The sequence below is a fragment of the Chrysemys picta genome, chromosome 7 (assembly GCF_011386835.1).
Source record: "Chrysemys picta bellii isolate R12L10 chromosome 7, ASM1138683v2, whole genome shotgun sequence".
NCBI classification, from domain to species: Eukaryota; Metazoa; Chordata; order Testudines; family Emydidae; genus Chrysemys; species Chrysemys picta.
The window spans coordinates 120,188,630-120,205,658 of NC_088797.1; the positions used below are offsets into that span (position 1 = coordinate 120,188,630).

Sequence of the window (17,029 nt, forward strand, 5' to 3'; positions counted from 1 at the left end):
ATAGGAGCGTCCCCACAAACCACCGGGTTTCCTGTGGTTCAGTCTTTTTAAAATAAATCAATCCTTTTGGGGCCTTCTGCAGGTAGCCCAGTTGCTTTTACTCTCTCCTCTTTCAATATACCTGCCTTGGACTGCTTTCACTTCTCTCCATGGCACAAGCTTTTCATGAGCCTAACGGACTTGTTGCAAACAAAGCAAGCAGAATTTTTCAACAGTTTTTCTTTTATTTTACACTCCATGAAAACATTTCAGTTTTTCTTTCACATTCACAAGATCTTCAGGGAATTATTGCTATTTCCCATATAAAAAAAACCAACAATAAAAAAAGTCAACGGACAAAGCAGCAGCACATACCGAACTCCCTGCAGACACAGAAACTCAACACAAAAGACAGTCAGTCCCCTCGTGAGAGACAATTTTACCAGAAGAAACATTAGGTGGGAGTGACCATACATATGACAGCAAGCCATGTAACACTGAACAAGACCACTTTTCTCCACATAGTACGAACCAGTAACACTTTGAAGGGGTCAGAGGACGGGGCTCAGACTTTTAGTCTAAATGCCACCAATTACAGTTTCAATGGATGGAAGAGTAACTTTGAGGAGGGTTAGATAGATGTTCAAGTATTACAGGGCAGTTCTTAAATAACAGATGAGATTAGTAGCTCAGCAGGATAGCCTGATCACTTCATTTAAAGTCCCTGGTTCTCTGCGTTAGGTAAAAGCACATACAGTACAAAGGCAAATGCAGAAACACAGGAAACGCCACACCTAAATAGATCAATGGTCCATGTAATCAAATATCTTGTCACAGAGAGTGGCCAATGCCTGATGCTTCTGAGAAAGGTGAAAACCCCCTCTAATGCCCCTGATTCTGCACTAATAAAACCACAAAAGGAAGTTTCTTCCTAACCCCAGCTTCAGATCAGCTTAATCCCTGACGCATGAAACAAACAGCAAGGAAACAGGCAAAATGAATATTAGAGTGCTTGCCCTCCCTGTCAGTTCAAGGATTGTGCTTTTCATTTGACTTGCTCTTTCCTGATACTGTTTATTGCTTACACTTTAAACAAGGCTGTTCCTATCTCTTTGAAAAATTGTAACCGAGAGACAGTTGTATGGGTCTGACCCTTTTACGTGGAAGGGGTTCCATTGTTCCATAGGGATCTGGAAGTACAGTAGTGGTTGCACTGATTAAAAACTTAGAAAAGCAGTGTTGTTTTGTTTGTTTTTAAAGAGGACATTAAATCTCTAGAAAGCCAGCCCTGCGTACATCACATTTGTTTGTAGTCAGTGTCCATATACACGAGTTATCACCAACTATGACTATTCTGTTTTGGAATAAATCAGTGAGGCCTTCTGTATTGCACGTTCATGAAATGTTCTTATTGGAATCACAGTTGGTAACAAAGGAACATATTTCTCATTTCCAATAGGGTTTAGCATGATGAAGATGCAGTAATAGGACTAAGTTTTAGCTGATGGACAGGAGAACGAATGGGCACAGAACTCAAGACTGAGGTAGGAAATGTGTAACATGAGCCTTCAAAGTTTTTGCTTAAAGTCAGTTCTTCGGCAAAAAAAGACACCGCTTCCCTTTTGCATGAGGCAACAGGGGGGCTAGGAGTGGAAGACAGGATCTCTGACTCATACTGTAGTAATTGGCCCATGAAACCAAAATTTGGTGAGATCAGACTCCTACGTTGTTTGATGTAATCAAATGCCTCCTCCAGGCGGAACTTTTTCGTTTTCATGAGATAAGCCATGCAGATAGTGGGGGAGCGTGAAATTCCGGCTTCACAGTGCACCAGGATTTTGCCTCCAGCTCGCCTCACGCAGTCTGGAAAGAAATAATTCATCACAGACATTAGTTCTCATTACGGACAGGAAGCAGGCTGCAATAGCCATTTCAAGTGACACCGAAAACAAAATGCATCATCTAGAAGAAGCCACATGTCCAGTCATCCAGGGAGAGGGCGAGTCCCCCTCTTCTTTGATACACAAACAATTCATAATCAAGCAGAGATGGGTCTGAGTCAAAATACAGATTGGGGTCTGCTTAAGAGTTGTCCCTTTGGTGCCAACTCTAATTTTAAGAAGTCGTTTTCCCTTCTCTTCTGCAAAAAAATTAAACAAATTCTCTTTTCCTACAAAGAAAAGGTGGGAAGTATCAGCAATTCCACAGTAAGCAGAATGTTGTATTTGTTCAGCTTTGTGGGACAGAGTTTGGTACCCAACAGGCATTTGTATGATGCTGCCCTTCCAGCTAGCATAACATTTTCTTTGTTAGTGCTCAAAGTCATCAATGCATGGACCCAGTTCTGCTGTCCTAACCCGGACAAAGCTGCCATCATACTCAGTAGGAGTTCACTTGGGACAGGACTGCAGAATTGAGTTTGATTGGGTAAGGTCACTTGGGCAACTAGTGTTTTTGGAAATGATGAACCTGAACCTCACTTTGGTTTTGAGAGACAACATTACATCTATCTGCCCTCATTTGACAGTTGTGTTGCAGAAATACCCCCAAAACACCAACCTACAAACCCTCTTAAATGGTCCCAAACTGGAAGATAGACAGTTATTGGGTTTTTCACTGGGCAAGTATCTCAACCCATCTTTGAAAGTCTCCCAGTGAGCTGTCGAGCACAGTGGGTGAAGATACATAATTGAGGGTTCATCTACATAGCAAAAATGACCGTTATAACACAAAACTAGAGGAGAAATACAGCACCGTAACAGAGCTGTAACAGAGCATGCACCTGTTTGCTGGCAGGGCAGAACTGCTGTAGAACATGGCTGGGTCACTGCTATGTAATAGCAAAGTCTCTCACCACTGCTAAGATAGGCTCTTAGCCAACATGAAATACCATCTCTGTGCCCTGCCCTGGATCTTTCTAGTATGCCCCCCCACCCCCACTTACAGTTGTGTGGGGATGCCAAGCTTGATTCCTGTGGCTTCCACCACAACGTGCACAATAAATAGTATAAAGTCTCTAATTATAGCCCAGTTAAAGGATACTTGGACTTAAGTCAGGATATAAATGGCTTGTGCAAACTACCATTTTCCACATCAGGAGGCACTGAGGTTACTCACACAACACAATTATTGTTGTGAGATTAAAGAAAAATATTTAAAATAAGCTCCTTCCATAAAAATCGAGTTTGAAAATAGAAATTCTCTGGTCAGGCTGGCTTGAGAAATATGTTCCCGAGTTTACTGAGGAATGGAACACGAGTGTGTGCTCTATACGTGGCCCTGAAACAACACAGAAACCTGAACACGTTATCGTTTTCCTTTCCCCTTTTGTTGTCTGGCAAAGGACCAAATCCACAGCAGTTGGTTAAATTTAGTTGTGGTACAAAATAATCTATGTGCTTGAAGTGCCACAGGCATCTACAGCGCCCACCATGTTCGAAATAAAAGGGAAAACCAAAACATGAGCCATCCTCAAAGTGTTTGGAGAGTTCTAAGTGACTCAACTTCTACCAGAAGAGGGGGGGAAAAAATAATTAAAAACTCCCTACTGATTGTGGTGCACTGGAGTTTCCCCTTAAAACATGTTTAAAAAAACCCCATAACTCATCAGAACCAGAAAGCAATTAGAGGCTAGAAATGTATTTTACACCCTGCAATCTACCCCTGGCTTTCTAAGCGTCAGCTGAATCTGAATGACCGAACTAAACTACCAGCAACAGAGGCAGAAAGAAGAGACTTCATAATGAACGTCTGATTCCTCCCTGTTTTCCTTTCAAATGTTATTGATAGCCACCCTTTTATGATGATCAATAGCTCAAGTCTCCACCCAGGGTTACACCCACCTACTCTGTGTTTTACATTGTGCCTTCCTTTTGTAGTGCTCCACAGTTAATTGCCATGCCATTAACCCTATCTAGGTCTAGCCAGTATCCTGGTGCTGAGAGGGGAGGTCTGGATCTTTCAGAAGGCCTCCCAATTTTATGCAAGATAGAGTTACTCAAAAGCAAAAGTTAAGGGTGTGTCTACAGAGGGAGATAAAACCCTTAGCTGGCCTTGGTCAGCTGACTTGGGCTCTCAGTCAATGCTGAAAAAATGCTGTGTAGATGCTCCCCCCTCCCAGAGTCCCAGAGCTCAGGTCCCAGCCCAAGCCCAGAAGTCAAAACAGTAATTTTTCCCCATGCAATCCATGCCCGGTGAGCCCAAGTCAGCTGACCCAGGCCAACCGCAGGTGGCACATGGGTCTTTTATCCCTGTGTAGACATACCCTAAGTTACTAAGCACTTGTCTACATGTAAAATGCTACAGTGGCGCAGGTGCACCAATGCAGCTGTAGCACGTCAGTGTAGACACTGCCTATGCCCTCCCATCAGCGTAGGTAATCCCACCTCCCTGAAAGGCAGTAGCTAGGTCAATGGAATTCTTCTGTCGACCTAGCGTTATCTGCACCAGGACTTAGGTCGGCTTAATGCTGCCTCTCAGCATGTGGATTTCTCCCCCCCCCACTGAGATAGTTGATAGACCTAATGGTCTCATGTAGACTAGGCTTTAGTAATCAAAATGACTTAAAGGAGAAGCAAGGCCAAAATGGCTCTGCAATAATGGGGACATGCTGTGTTTGTATAGCGCCTGCCACAATGGGGTTCTGGTCCATGACTGTATTGCAGTAGTGCCTAGGAGTCCCAAACAAATAAATAAATACTAAGCTAACCCTGTATTCACTAGAAATCATGGGCCTTCTCCATAGGCTAAGAAAGCCAGTGGGAGTCTTTCCATTAACTTCAATAGGCTTTGGACAAGGCCTAGGGTGACCAGACAGCAAGTGTAAAAAATCGGGACAGGGAGTGGGGGGGTAATAGGAGGCTATATAAGAAAAAGATCCAAAAATCGGGACTGTCCGTATAAAATCAGGACATCTGGTCACCCTAACAAGGCCTGATGTGCAGAGGACACCCCCATACGAAAGCTAGAAGGAAGACCGTCGTCTTTGGAAACATTCCTTTATTGTGCTGAAATTACATGTGTGTTTGCTGCAGTCTTACAGACACCTAAAGAAACCTCATTTAATTATCTCCAGCACCGTTCCAATGCCCCTGCCCTATGCATGCCTGTAGTCTGTGCAACTTGATCCCACTGAGTTGCCTTGTTGGGTCTTCTCCCAACAAACCTGAATGCAAGTCATATTTGTCCTCAAATTCTGCTCTCTACACAAATCTAGAAAAGAGACCCAGGAAGAAACTATGCTCCCAGTCCACATTTTCCTTATTTGCCTGCTTTAAATTCCTCTGATGGCGAGAAAAAAAAAATCCATCTAATTTTATACATGATTACAGTAAGCTTGGCCAATTGCAATGACATCTGGGTATCTGTGAAAATAATTTGTGCTTTCCCTTTCCTGGGAATGTGTGTAAATTAGTTGCCACATTTAGCTAGAAGAGATCTTTTTTAAATGAATCTCATTTATAAGAAAAAATGGTTAAATGCAGTTTTCCCTTTCAAAAGTTAATTTGTATGCCAATTCCATATGGATTTTGTACATAGATCTAGATTTAGTATTTAAACAGCGATTTTCATATTCAGACAGATGTAGATCTAGTTTTTAGGTCTGTTGTCTAGTAGTTAGGACAAGAGAAGGTGATCAGATTGCTGGGTTTTATTCCTAACTTTACCACTGACTTATCAGGAAACCTTAAACAAAAGCCATAACTGCTCCATATGTCAATTTGCCCTTATGTGAAATCAGTAGAACACTTGACCGCATCATGGGCCTCTCATGATTTGAGAAGCGCTTTGAGTTCCTTGGCTGAAAGATGCTATAGAAGTACAGATATTCCAGATTTTTTAAAATTCAGTGACTCTTTAAAAAATATTTAAGTTACAGTAGAATAGCTATACCTACCAATGAAATCTATGGCTTCCTGGAAGTGAGAGCTGATGTCTGCCATGTGACTGTCCTCCACTGGGATCCATTTATAACAATACTGCTCTTTAAAGGACTCTGAACTTTTCCGGGAGACATTGAGCAAGGCTGTGATGTGCAGGTTGGCTAGGAACTCACACTTGGAAGCATGGTAGGCACTGCCAAGGTAAAGGAAAGGCAGGATTTCAACTGGACCACCCTGGAAGTTAAAGATAAAAATAAATGTTATTTTGATTTTTCCCTCCCCCCCTCAAAGTGAGCTTTGTCTTAAGTGATGGCAGAATCATTGAACAGAGAAATTCAGCAGAGCCTGGTTTTAGATCCTGGCCAGTGAATCATTGTTAACAGCAGAGCCCACACAGAAAAAGGCTTTCATTTTCTTCTCTCCACATCTGTAAGGTCCGAAACCAGTTCCAGCCCACTCGCGCGCATGATGTTTCCTGCTCTCTTTAAAGTGCTTCCCCTTAGAACCCACCCAAAGTGCTTTCACACATGAAGCTAATTTCCCTGGAGATTGTGCGGAGACAAAAAGGTGCCATTTCAAAGCAGTGCACAAAAGGTGTGCCCAGAAAGCCAGTTAGTGCTTTGAATGCAGGGCTTGGAACCCACGCACACAAAGTATGTTAACAAGAAACCTCACGGAACCTAATTTGTAACCAACAAACACACACACACACACACACCAAACAAATCCCCCCCACGCAGACTTCCGAATGCCTAGATATGTGTGTGTGTTAATTGTATGGCTGCTTTGAAAGCAAATCTGAAAACATAAATGGATTGAAGAGTAAAGCACCTTTTTCACCCACACCTAAGAAAGACTTGCACAGTGACAGCTGGTGTCTGTTTGCAGAGCCTCCTCCGACCTTGGTGACAAAGCTTAGCTGCCTCCATTTCCTGCCTGCCTAACAGCAGTAACATGGAGGCACAGAACTCTGCCACGTCATATGCACCAAACACTCACTCCTGCTGCTCTGGGCCACCCACAGCTCTCTGCCACCAGAGATGTAATCTCTGTTCCTTCTTCCACGAAAGGAAGTAAAGACTAGATGTGGGGGAGGAGGGGAACAAAACCCCAAAACACAGCCTGACAGAGAAGCATTTCAAAGTGACTGAATTTGGCAGGTAACTTTCCCATGGTGCGCTCACTGCACAGCAACCAGGCTGAACGGCACAGCCTTCATTTGCACTATGCTGAATACCTGCCTTAGTCTGGCTCCTAATGCGGTTATTCAGCACGTGCTGGGAAAGCGGCTGGAATCCGAGTGCTTTCCCCTTTACAAGTCACCTAGAGACCCCCTCCAAAAGAGTGCCCTTTTAGTAAATGTTTTGTTCAGCAGGAAAAAGGAATGAACATTCTCAGCCTGCTCCGGACAAAACCGGCCTCCAGGTTCCAGAAACAGAACCCTACTGAACGAAATCATCTTGACCCCAGACTGAGAGCTGTAAACAGGAGTGTTCCCCTGGGTGTGTTTGTGGTTATGAGGATTTCCCCAGTGGAAATCCCACAAAGAGGAAGTACCTATCCTGCGTGGCCTCATCACAGAGAAATTGATCTTCTAAACAATATACTATTCACAGAACCTAGTCCTCCCACTTTCACTCATAAGGGCACAAGAATGGCCATACTGGGTCAGACCAAAGGTCCATCTAGCCCAGTATCCTGTCTTCTGACAGTGGCCAATGCCAGGTGCCCCAGAACAGGTAATCATCAAGTGATCCATCCCCTGTCACCCATTCCCAGCTTCTAGCACAGGGGTAAGCAACCTATGGCACGCATGCCAAAGGCAGCATGCGAGCTGATTTTCAGTGGCACTCACACTGCCCGGGTCCTGGCCAGCGGTCCGGGGGGGGCAGAGAGGCTCTGCATTTTAATTATAGACTTATAGAGAGAGACCTTCGAAAAATGTTAAAATGTATGACTGGCACATGAAACCTTAAATTAGAGTGAATAATGAAGACTCGGCACACCGCTTCTGAAAGGTTGCCGACCCCTGTTCTAGCATATGAATAGCCCCAGTAATTTCAACTGGGCTACTCGGGGGCCCGATCCAACAAGATGCACGGCACCCACAGGACTCTTTGGTGGCTTGTTCCTGTTAAAATGAGTATGCATCTGTTGTAGATTGCAGGAGTGGTTCCTTGCATGTCATACAGGGCAGGAGCTCTCAACCTTTCCAGGCTACTGTACCCCTTTCAGGAGTCTGATTTGTCTTGCATACCCCCAAATTTCACCTCACTTAAAAACTGCTTGCTTACAAAATCAGACATAAAAATACAAAGAAGAAGTGTCACAGTACACTATTACTGAAACATTGCTTACTTTCTCATTTTTACCACAGAATTACAAAATAAAGCAACTGGAACATAAATATTGTACTTCTATTTCAGTTTATAGTATATAGGTCATAAACAAGTCATCGTCTGTATGAAATTTTAGTTTGTACTGACTTCACTAATGCTTTTTATGTAGCCTGTTGTAAAACTAGGCAAATATCTAGATGAATTGAGGTACCCCCTGAAAGCCCTCTGTGTACCCGCAGGGGTACATGTACCCCTGGTCGAGAACCACTGATACAGGCAGGGCTGGCTCCAGGGTTTTTGCCGCCCCAAGCGGTACCTCCAGAAGAGCGGCCGCAGTTTCTCAGATCAAGATTTGGTTATTTCTCAATGGGGGGGAGGGGGGGAGGAATCAGATTCGTACAAATATTATTGTCCCAAGATACCACAAAGACTATCTTCTACATCTGTAATTATGGATTTTTTAAAAATAAGACAGATAGTATTTTGATTTTTTTTTTTCGTATTGCTTGGGATAATGAAAGCTCTTTCTGTGGGCTCAGTCCTGTACCATGGAAGTTAATGGGAGCAGAAGCAGGCTGCTGTGAAAATATTATGTAACACGCACTTTATATATATATATTTTATATCATAAGTAGTTAAATTCTAAGGTAACTAGATTATAAATTTTTTTGGACTTTTTTTTGCATGAGATGAAGGCAACACGTTGCAAAGAGGACAGAGGATTCCCCTAGTGCCGTTCCCTTTAAGCCCCTAACAAATAACCTACAACTGATCTGAACCTCAGAAGTGCAGCAAATGCTATGTTCTCCTTACCCCCAGTTTCCCTTCCCCTACAGCATTTGTCAGATCATCAAGCACATGTGTTTGCTCTGTTAAGTGATATTTGTTGGCTCCAATCCTAGTCTCAAGCCTTCAGCACTTAAGACCCCAGGAAAACAGGAAAAACCACAGACCCATTCTTTGACAGCTTAATTGAAGCACCAGATGAAAATAACAGAGTGAATTGTCAATTATAACAGGAAGCCCTGGAAAATGTCTATGTGGGGGAGGGGACCGGGAGAATTATTCACAACTTCCCCTAAACACACCTGATCATAAGCCGGTTTGTGGTTGGTGCTCTGCTTCTCACAGTGGCTGTTGAGGTTTCTCTCCATTTCATTTCTCTCTGGGGAAATGGGTTTTACATCGACACAGCACTCAGGATATTGAGAGTAAAAGGTTTCATATCCCCCTAGGAAAAAAACAGAGAGAGAAATATGAATTTTCACGTTTCTGAAAATTTAGTTAATTAAGCTGGCTCAGAAGTTAAGCTTCCAATAAATCAGAATACTGCGGAATAAATGACCAGTCCCATGCGGAGTTCAGTAACAAAGAAAGTTCCATTCAGTCAAAGTGTTTGTTTAAAAAGGCTTTGTGCTTTCAAAGAAAAACTGCGCTATAGCTAACAATTATTAACTTGCTAATAAGCTGATGGATGCAGATTAAACCCATTTGTGAATGTAAATCTGTTGGATCTGGCAAATATTAACTTCATGAGGACTAAACATTGAATGTGTTTTATAAATGATCAGAATTTCTAGCACTTGAGCCAGAAAAGGAGATTGCTATATATAGTTTTCATCCTCTTTATGAGAATTATTACCTATGCGTTGGAACAACATAAACAAACAACATACATGAATTCCATATATTTGCATTTTTGTAAGAGTATAAGCATATAGGAGGTATTTGCACTGTGATGATTAATTACACAATCACCAGGGATTGCAACTTAATGAAGATGTTTTGAATGAAATCGATCCATTAAATAACAGCCATAAAACTTAATGAAATCCTGGGATAGCCTTTGACAACTGGATAGCCCCACATGAGCTTTTCTGCACCATTTAGGTACAGTGTTATAGTCACTGCATTGCTAATGAAAAGGAATTAATCCTATTATTACATTGTAACTCAAAGTTTGTCATTAGCTAAACTGACATCTATTTCACCACCATGAATATTCTGCACATCACTTTCAAGTGTGAATGTGAACAACAGTTGGAACAGAAACCATTTAAAAGCCATTTTTGTACTTTATTAATTGCACCTTTTAGTGAGTTTCCAGTAAAAGAAAAAAGGAAGAATAAGTCTTAACAGTAAATTTAATAATCCTTAGGAGTGTGGCCCTTGAGTAAATAAGGCCCCTAGACCAAATACACTGCTACCCCGATATTACCGCTACCCCGGGTCGCGTTATATCGGGGTAGAGGTGTAAATGCAAGATATGCTTAGCTGAGTTGTAACTGTTTAATACTACTATGTGTGTAGGATATCCTATGTCAGTGCAGGGTACCATATTAATGGAATTCCTCAAGAACAACAGAAGTGCTAAAGTTTTGAATGACTGCATAAGAAAGCTGGATGTATTCGCTACCCAAATAAAGATTTTAACCTGTCTCTAAGGTGCCACAAGTACTCCTGTTCTTTTTACAGACTAACACGGCTGCTACTCTGAAATGTGTCTCAGACATTTATACTAGGCAGTGTTTGAGAGGACATATGCTGAAATTCATGCTGCTCTTAACACGGGTGCTGGAGTTGCAATATTTTTTCTATTTTCTTCAATGGGCTTTAGATCAGGCCCTAGAAGGATAGTAATTCCATCCATTCATAATTCAGAAGTATACCTTTCCACCTACTGCAAGACAGTGCAGCCCTTTGCCAGTGCAGCCCTTTGCCAGTGAAAGTCACTAGGTCAGGAGGCAAATAAATAAATAAAATACAGGGCTTTCAAGGGACTAATAAAACAATATCCAGGGCAAATAGTGTTGGCTCTTTAGGTAAGTATTAAAAGCCCCCAAACTCACCCACAACCATGCTTTGAAATTGCCTCTCAAACCCCCTGCCTCTCAAAAACACCAAAAACTCTGTCAAGGTTTTGATCAGTTTTCCTGGTCTTCCTGCTGGCCTTGCATAGGAAGAATCGATGTTATTTATATATTTTAACCATTATATCTATTTATGACCCATATTGTTGTTTTCACTCTTGAATAAGCATAGAAATCCGCCCAAGAGAAATCTAGATCTGTTTTCGACAGAGACACAGATTTCTCTTGGGCAGACTGTGTGTGCGGCAGGCAAATGGTTAATTGCAAGCCTTGGGGATCAAGATATTTGCAGACCATTCTTAAAATGAGTCATCTTCTCATCTGGTCCTCCAGCTCTCTCGCTCTCTCCCCCCCTCCTCCTTCCCCTCCCCACCCAACCTAACTTCCTTGAGGTCATTTCTGCAAATACTAGATTGCTCATCACATTGAAGCACAGTACAGATCTCTATTTTCATCAATAATTAGCGTAATTCTTGTTATATGAAGCTAGTACCACTACCCAGCAGTAAGTGGTTTATTGAAAGCTTGAATCCACCGCACAGGAACGTAAAAACGTTGTGCCCTTCAATGACCCCCCACACACACACACATACACACACACACAAACTGCACCTCCACACATGGAAGATCTGACACATTGAACTCCTAGAGCTAACAAGTTAAGGGAAGCTTACAAAAAAAAAACACCCAAACAGGCAAGATGTACTCAGTACTAAAAGCAATTCTTTATAGAATTGTACAGGGCACTGATTAGCTGACAAGAGGTCTGACTCATCCCTCTATCTCATCATAACTCCCTGGGTCAGGTCCCAATTAGCCACACTTTCCCCCTGTAGCCAGTGTCCCCTCTCTTCACACCACCCCCTTGAATGGTAAACAAGGATGACAGGGAGAAATGGTCTCTCCTATTGCTCTTTGTGTTTATGTCCTCACTCCACAGTCAGATGATTTTTTAAACACAATTCGACCAAAGCCAGCAACAGCTTCCAGGAAAAAAAACCCTTCAACAAACAACAGGATGATCCATTTCCCGTACCTGGGATTAGGCAGCAATGTTAATGTTACAGAAAACAAAATTAAACTGTTTTCTGATGAATGATCTGAGAGTTTCAGAAGTGATTCTTATTTCCCTCTGGCATTTCAGAAGAGGGCATCTCCCGGAAACACAGTGACTTCTAGGGGTCTGTCTCCTTACTGAGTCAGCCTAGCTGCCCACTGAGTCAGCCTGGCTTGTTTCAAACCACACCATTTCCTAAATGCTGCTCCATGTTTTATTTTCCTGTGTGGTGGACTCAAGCTTCCAGTGTGTTTACTGTAAATGAAAGGGGGTTGGGGGGGCGAAAGGGAAGAGAGTCTGTAGTTTTACTAATTAAGGAAAAGTACTTCTACACCAAGTGGATATAAAACATTTTGCCATAAAACCCCTGCATTTCACTCTTCCTCAGATATGTTACATATCCCACAACGAGGTGAGGGGCAGTGCATTACAAGGGAAAAGATAGTCTCATGGTTAAAACACAGGACTGAGAATCAGCAGATCTTGCTCTTTTTCCCAGCTTTCCCTGAGTGACCTTGGACAAGTCACTTAACACCCCTGTGAGGTAGAGGTTGAAAAGCTTAACTCGGCATTTGGAAAATGCTTTGAGCTCATCCAAGGGAAGAGGATATAATAGTGCTACGTATTCCCATCTCGGGTGATGGGGGGTCTTCCTTCAGCCTTGTACCATGGAATATATGCCTGCATCTCACGCAACTACACTCCCCTCTGTTGTGTTGTTCCTTATATGACGCACAAATTGCAATGAGACTATGTGAACAGAAGAACTGATCAAATTACCCTTTGGTCACTAAAAGATTACGAAAACAACAAGGAGTCTGGTGGCACCTTAAAGACTAACAGATTTATTTGGGCATAAGCTTTCGTGAGTAAAAACCTCACTTCTTCGGATGCACCGAAGGTTTTTACTCACGAAAGCTTATGCCCAAATAAATCTGTTAGTCTTTAAGGTGCCACCAGACTCCTTGTTGTTTTTGTAGATACAGACTAACACCGCTACCCCCTGATAAAAGATTACGCTTCATGCTTATCAATGGACATATTCTCAAGTTTGTAATTCACACCAATCACCTATGATTTACAACTTCTCTGCTCACTTACAAATGCTCTAGTTTCCCAGCATTGCTGCAATCATTTGTTTGTTTATTGGGAGGGATGGAAGCCTTTTTCTTTGTTTTAAATGTCCACTTTACATTTTAAAATCCTTTCAGGAATAAAACCTTCTGTTATTTTCTGGAATAGAAAATTGCAGCTTGAGAGCTGCAAGACCACACGATAAAGTGTTACTGAAAAAGTATGGGACCGGGCTTCTGTTTCTTTACATGGATTTCCCTCCTCCATACTCCCCTTTACTAACAGCAATTGAGAAGAGCACAGGCAGACAGGATTTTAAAAAAAGGGAATGGAAAAGCAAGGCTAGAAGGACAAAAGAGTTACAAGGAGAAATGAAGGAGAAAGGTGAGCAGGGCGGACAGAAGAAAGGGCTGATTGCTCATTTTTATCGTTTTATGACCCAGGCATTGCACAAAAGAAAAACAAAAACCAGCAATGAAAATGCTATAAATAGTCATTGGGAGTACTGTATTGGTGACATCAGCCATTGGATTCTCACGCTGGTGAATTACTGCGGCCCCAGAGAACCCAGAGATGTCTTTATAGCACTGTTTTTCACAGATTACTTAGGTGTTCTCTGCTCCGCTGAACACGGGAACAGATTACTTGGATTTTCAATTATACACAGGAGTTATGACATGTCTGATTGAGAATTTCCACCATTTTAGAGGATTTCAGACACTCAGCAACACTGCCAAGCGAAATAATCCATTATTCCCTTATTGGTAATTTAAATCGTGCACACACTGCCCAGGTAACAGCAATGTTCAGGTTAGCAACAGCCCAGCATACTTTTACCTGTGTGACTCATTAACCCTGCAGATGGCTCTAATTCATATCCATGTTGAAGCCAACTGGTTCCATGGTCATGAACCACACACACACACAGGCGCGCACTTTAGCTCTCATTCCTTAAAGGTGGGTTCAGCCACCCTAACATCCGCCCCTTAACTCACGTCTAGGGGCCAAGGGACAGACAGGCCCGGGTCTACCAGGGGGTGATTTGCAGGGTGGGGAAAACAAAGGAAATGAAACTTCGGCGTGTGTAAAATATGGCTCATGTCCCCAGCCCAGGGGCGTATGTTGCTCTGCGGGGACCGACGCTGTTACTTGGCTCCACTGGCTGGAGGCTTTTATCTGATTTTGTCGATAGAGAAATAACTGAGCTGGGCTCCCGCTCCACTGCGCTCTCCTCTCTCCCCTCCACTCCCTTGTTTTCTAGTCTACCCACCTCTCACTACCTTTCTAAGCCCCGATTTCTGCCCCCCCCCAAGTTTCCCGGCGCCCCTTCCCATCGCCCCCCTGACCTTTCAGGAAGCAGACCCTGGCTCCGGTCTCGGGCAGGCTGGACAGCAGCGCGTTGAGGACGATCTGCGCCGTGCTCTCCTTCTTCAGCTTCTGCCAGTGCCCGGTGCCTTGATCCAGGACGATCACCGCCGCCAGGCGCGCCGCGGCCGCCCCTTCCCCCGGCAGCAGCAGCCGAGTCCGGGCCGCCTCGTCCGGCACCACGAAGTTGAGGGGCACGGGGCCGCCGCGGGCCCGGCGCATCACGACCGAATTGAGGTTGACATTGAGCGCGCCCCGGAGGCGGGAGGCCGAGTAGGACAGGTAGGGTCTGCAGTCCAGCACCAGGCTGCGGGAAGGCTCCTTCCGCAGGAGCTTCCGGAGCTGGCGGCAGTCGAGGGCCGTCACCTTCTTCATCGCAGTCTCCGGCCGCAGCTCCTCTCCTCGAGCGTCGCCGGCGGCGGATCAGGCTGCACTGAACGGGGGTCTCGCTTTTGCGTGGCTTAAATTGAGGATGGGAAGGGAGCGGGGGGGGTCCCCTCTGCTGTAGGGGCCGGGGGCTTAAACGGGCGAGCTTGAGCGGTTACAGCGGGTCCCCTAATCCCCCCGCCTGCCGCTGCGGCGCGCCCCGCTCCACCGTTGCATTTCCACCGAAGCAGCAGGGGATTCCGTTCGCCGGGGAGGAAATTTATCTGAATGGAACGCCGGCTCCTGACGGCACTGCCCATATAAGGAGAGTGACGTCACCAACGTTCTAAATATGGGCAACCCCCGCCCCCTCCGCGCTGGGGCCGCGGCCACTAAGGTGGGGTGAGGGAGGGAAGCGAGCCCCTCCCCCCCACACCCGCGTGAGCAGCGCCTGAGGGGGAGGAAGAGGGGAAGGCAGAGGCGCTGCTTGGTAAAGAGTTAGTCAGACCCGAGCAGAGGAAGTTGAAGAACGCCTCAAAAATTCTCCAGTCATCAGCCTTCTTCAGCTCACTCACTCATCACCGCGGGCCCCGTTGCCTTAGTAATGAAAGCAAGGAAGCGTGATGGGGGAGGAGGAAGAGGAAGGGCAGAGGTTGCTCACCTTTCTTAGAATCTGGCCCACAGGGAAGGCGGAGGCTTCAAAAGGCTGCAGCTACCTCATGGGGTTGGTTTTCAAACCTTAGCTCGTCTTCTGATTCAAGAGGCAAACAGGGATGTCAGTCGACAGGAAACACAGGCAAGGCCATGTCCATAATGCGGACGGGCCCTGGTTACAGCCATCAGTGCAGAGCCCTAAAGCAGAGGCAAAACTGCTAGAATTTGCACTTGCACTTTACCCCAAGTTCTAGTACATTACCCCAGTGAGAAGAGCAGCTCTGCCTGCCTGCCTTGCTTTTAGCCGGATCCCCAGTGTAGACAAGGCCTAAAATACAGCACAGTCTGGCAAAACACAGGGTAACAGTCAAGGAGAATTAGGATAGGTTTGCAATGGTAATAGGTTTTAAAGTGGGAGGAGATGGTGTGGAGGTGGGTACAACATGTGGGAATATGTCCTGAAATACATTAACCTCACCCCTCTTTTGCTTGTTACTCTTACTTATAGCTTATATCGCATCTAAATTCTAGATTATAAACTTCAAGGCAGGGGACCTATTTTACGCTCTGCAAATTACTTAGTACGCTTGTGGACGCTGTAAGAATCATTATGTACTTAGATCATACCCTCTGAGAGAGTATGGGTGTGGGGAATATCTAGCACGGTGGTTCTCAACCTATTTAGGCCCACAATGTGTTATGTGGGCCGCATTCAATGCTACTTGTACGGCCCTGAGGATGTCGCATGGGCCGCAGCTGGGGGTTGATTGGGCCGCAGGTTGAGAACCACTGACTAACACCTAATTGGGACCTCTAGACACTACCCCAATACAAATAATAAATACCACTTAGGGCATCTGGTGTGACATTTTATTTCATTGTACATATGTTTTGTAAGATGACCAAATGGACACCGGCAATACCTGAAAGGTAGGCACAACCGATACACGAAAACATCAGCTCAGAGCCAAACTACAGCAGCCACTAAAGATCATACTGACACTAATTCAAAACATTATGTATATATGTCATTATTTAGCTGATGCCTCAGCTCACAGAACATACTGAAGATGCTGTCCCTAACCCCAATTGCTTACAATTTAAATAGATAATAAATGATAATCTACCTTAATTTTTGAAATACTACAAATATACCAAAGTACATGATTCATCCTAACACACCAAATAAGTAAAGAGGATTATGATAAAGGGACCGGAGGGGAAGCGATATATCTATCTCCAGGGGGTCTGTATTAGTCATATACCTCTGAAAAGTCAGCCCAAATTGATTTGAATTTTTCAGGCATCCCCCTTCTGCGGAATGCCAGTTGTTTGTTAGCTGTGAGGTCAGCCACATCACCAAGCTGCATATCAATTGGTGGTGGGGATCAACTTTTCCATTGGGTAGGATTAATTTTTTAGTGACAAAAGCTGCACATTGAA

The 17,029-nt window shown here is 44.2% G+C and overlaps 1 protein-coding gene across 1 annotated transcript in view; it reads right to left on the reverse strand.

Moving 5' to 3' along the window:
- Nucleotides 1–204: 204 nt before the first annotated feature.
- DUSP5 (dual specificity phosphatase 5) overlaps nucleotides 205–17,029 on the reverse strand; it is a 58,693-nt gene continuing 41,868 nt past the window's right edge. Inside the window, exons 5-9 of the mRNA XM_065553558.1 lie at nucleotides 15,594–15,784; nucleotides 14,548–15,244; nucleotides 9,289–9,431; nucleotides 5,876–6,095; nucleotides 205–1,842 (exon numbers count right to left, since the gene is read on the reverse strand). Coding sequence (XP_065409630.1) covers nucleotides 1,442–1,842; nucleotides 5,876–6,095; nucleotides 9,289–9,431; nucleotides 14,548–14,941 — 1,158 coding nt within the window. The 5' untranslated portion in view covers nucleotides 14,942–15,244; nucleotides 15,594–15,784 and the 3' untranslated portion in view covers nucleotides 205–1,441. The remainder of the gene's footprint in view (nucleotides 1,843–5,875; nucleotides 6,096–9,288; nucleotides 9,432–14,547; nucleotides 15,245–15,593; nucleotides 15,785–17,029) is intronic.